This window comes from Micromys minutus, assembly GCF_963924665.1.
Source record: "Micromys minutus genome assembly, chromosome: 30".
Classification (NCBI taxonomy): domain Eukaryota; kingdom Metazoa; phylum Chordata; class Mammalia; order Rodentia; family Muridae; genus Micromys; species Micromys minutus.
This window is the reverse complement of record NC_137965.1, coordinates 1,552,368-1,555,142: the sequence shown is the minus strand read 5'-3', so window position 1 is coordinate 1,555,142 and position 2,775 is coordinate 1,552,368. Positions and strand designations below refer to the sequence as shown.

Genomic DNA, 2,775 nt, shown 5'->3' with positions numbered 1-2,775 from the left:
TTTTAGACAAGGTCTCACTTATGTAGACCAAGCTGGCCAAGTACTAGAGTTCAGTCTGCCTTTGCCTCTTGATTGCTGGCACTAAAAACACACCACCATGCCCAACTACTTTTTGAAATCTTTTACATAAAGATTCTAAGATCATTTTGTCTAAAGTTCAGTTAATCAAACTTACAACTTTTGTTTTTGGATTTAGGGTGTCTCTCTGTAACTCAGGTTGGCCTGGAGCTCATAGAAATTCTCCTGCCTCAGTTCTGTTATCTGGCAGACATTGTGATATATTCTGAGCTTGAGGAGTTGGATAAGGCATAGCCAGAAAAGGTTAATCTTAGAAATGTCAACCTAGGACTGGAGAGATGGCTCAGTGGTTAGGGCACTGACTGCTCTTCTAGAGGTCCTGAGTTCAATTCCCAACAACTACATGGTGACTCACCACAGCCATCTGTAATTGGATCTGGTGCCCTCTTTTGGTGTGTCAGAAGACAGCAACAGTGCACTCACATACATGTATACATGAAATAAATAAATCTTTAAAAAAAAAAAAGAAATGTCAACCTCAAAACTGTAAAAGTAACACTGGGAGCTATGATGGGCAATGGTGGCACACATCTTTCATCTCAGCACCCGAGAGACAGAGGCAGGGGGACCTTGGAGTTCAAGGCCAGCCTGGTCTACAGAGCAAGTTCTAGGACAACCAGGGCTACACAGACAAACCCTACCCTGAGAAAACAAAACAAAGCAAAACCAGCAAAAATCATGTTGGACTTGGACTATGTGATTGGAGGATGCATTCGGGAACATTCGGAACATACTGAAGTCGATGCACACAGCGACCTTCTTCCCTCCTGCTTTCTCTGACCAAGCACTGAGGTCAGCAAGAGCTTGGCTTTGTTTTTTAATGTTTTCTATGCATACACGGCATTTAAAACATCGAAAACCTAGCGTTGTTCTAAGTAATTTGCTCTTCGGGTAACCCTTGGGGGACAGAGCTTACCACACTGATTCAGCAGAGGTAAAAGATTAAGCAGCCAGTGGAAGGACAAACAGCCTGTAAGAGCTGAGGCAAGGTTCACGGTCAGGTTACCCGTGTAACTGTTATATGCTGATTCTTCACTGGTTCCTGCCAGAAGCCAGGCTCACTTGTAACTGCAATCTGTTTTAGAGGCGCAGGAAATGAGCAACACTCAGAACTGCTTCTTTCGGTGAAGACTTTGAGAAGTTTTAGTGTCTGCCACCTCACTCTCCTAAACATTTCTTGGATACTCATGGACATAGTCCTTGATTAACGTTTATGTCTCAATTTGGAAATTAAACTCTAGATGAACTAGGTGGTACTGCTGGTGGCAGAATGACCCTGTCCTTTTATTCGGAAGACAAGATCGTTATCTATGATGATTCTAGGAAGAGAAAGGCTCCTGCTTATAATGTTGGCAGAAGTGTGGTTCAAGTTGAAACATTTCATGAAAACTGTCTGGAATTCTAAACAGAGATTCCAGGAAGGCTCTAAGGCTTCTGGACAACAAGGTCAGTTTCAGGGAAAAAGAAATCTATGATTTCTAACAGGTTCTCAAATTCTAAGAATGTTTTCTTTCTTAAATCAAGTGTTAGAATCGTAAAATCGCAGAGCAGTAGATATACTCTCAAAGTGGTCTCTGTTGCTTCTTTGCTGTTTGGAAGCCAGTTCTTTTCTATCAGGGGGCTCAAGTGGGCCTTTTCTCACAGTTTTCTGGGCCCCTGTTTAAAATTCTGAACATATTGCCGCTGGGAAGTGGGTGTAGGACCCTAAGCTTAGACATAAATTGTGGTTTTGCTTGATTTATCCCCCCGTATTCCCAGCACATAAAAGGAGGTATTTATAGAAAAATAACAATTTATCATCTTCCTTCACAGCTGCATGATGCTCTCTGTTAGTTTTCTATTTTTATGAGTGTGTGCCTGCACGTGTATATGTGTGCTGTGTGCATGCCTATTGCCTACGGAAGCTAGCAGGGGTCAGGTCCCTGGAACCAGAGTTATTGATGCTTGTGCTGCCCTGTGGGTGCTGGGAATCAAACCCAGTTCTGCTGACAGGGCAGCAGCTGATCTTGACCACTGACAAATCTCCACTCCCAGTGTTCTTTATTAATTAAGAATAGCCAGGAGTCCAAGATGGCGGCCACCATGAAGAAGGCGGCTGCAGAAGATGTCAACGTTACTTTTGAAGATCAACAAAAAATAAACAAATTTGCTCGGAATACGAGTCGAATCACAGAGCTAAAGGAGGAGATAGACGTGAAGAAGAAGCACCTCCAGAATTTAGAGGACCCTTGTGATGACGTCATGCTGGCAGAGGACGACTGCTCAATGATTCCGTACCAGATTGGAGATGTTTTCATTAGCCACTCTCAAGAAGAAACACAGGAAATGTTAGAAGATGCAAAGAAAACTTTGCAAGAAGAGATCGATGCCTTAGAGTCCAGAGTGGCGTCCATCCAGCGGGTGTTAGCTGACCTGAAAGTTGTACAGTTGTACGCGAAATTTGGCAGCAACATAAACCTTGAGGCAGATGAAAGCTAAACATTTTATAATACTTTTTTTTACCTTGTTTTAATAAACTTGAATATTGTCTTAAATGAAAATAATAAAAAAAAAAGAATAGCTAGAATTTCTTTCCATTTCATTCCTCTCCATTTCACTTGGAGAAGTGACAGGTCTGAGAGTGAGCTCTTCGAATCTTCCAGGTCCTGTAACACAGGTCACACCTTTTAACCATTATTTTAAAGGTGAAGAAGCCCA

At 42.3% G+C, this 2,775-nt stretch overlaps 1 protein-coding gene across 1 annotated transcript; it reads left to right on the top strand.

Moving 5' to 3' along the window:
* Window positions 1-2,148: 2,148 nt before the first annotated feature.
* Window positions 2,149-2,556, top strand: LOC308439739 (prefoldin subunit 4-like; the record flags this gene model as incomplete). The annotated part of the gene is made up of 1 exon (XM_080941683.1): window positions 2,149-2,556. One exon carries the CDS (start codon window positions 2,149-2,151, stop codon window positions 2,554-2,556), a length of 408 nt encoding a protein of 135 aa, XP_080797809.1.
* Window positions 2,557-2,775: the final 219 nt, after the last annotated feature.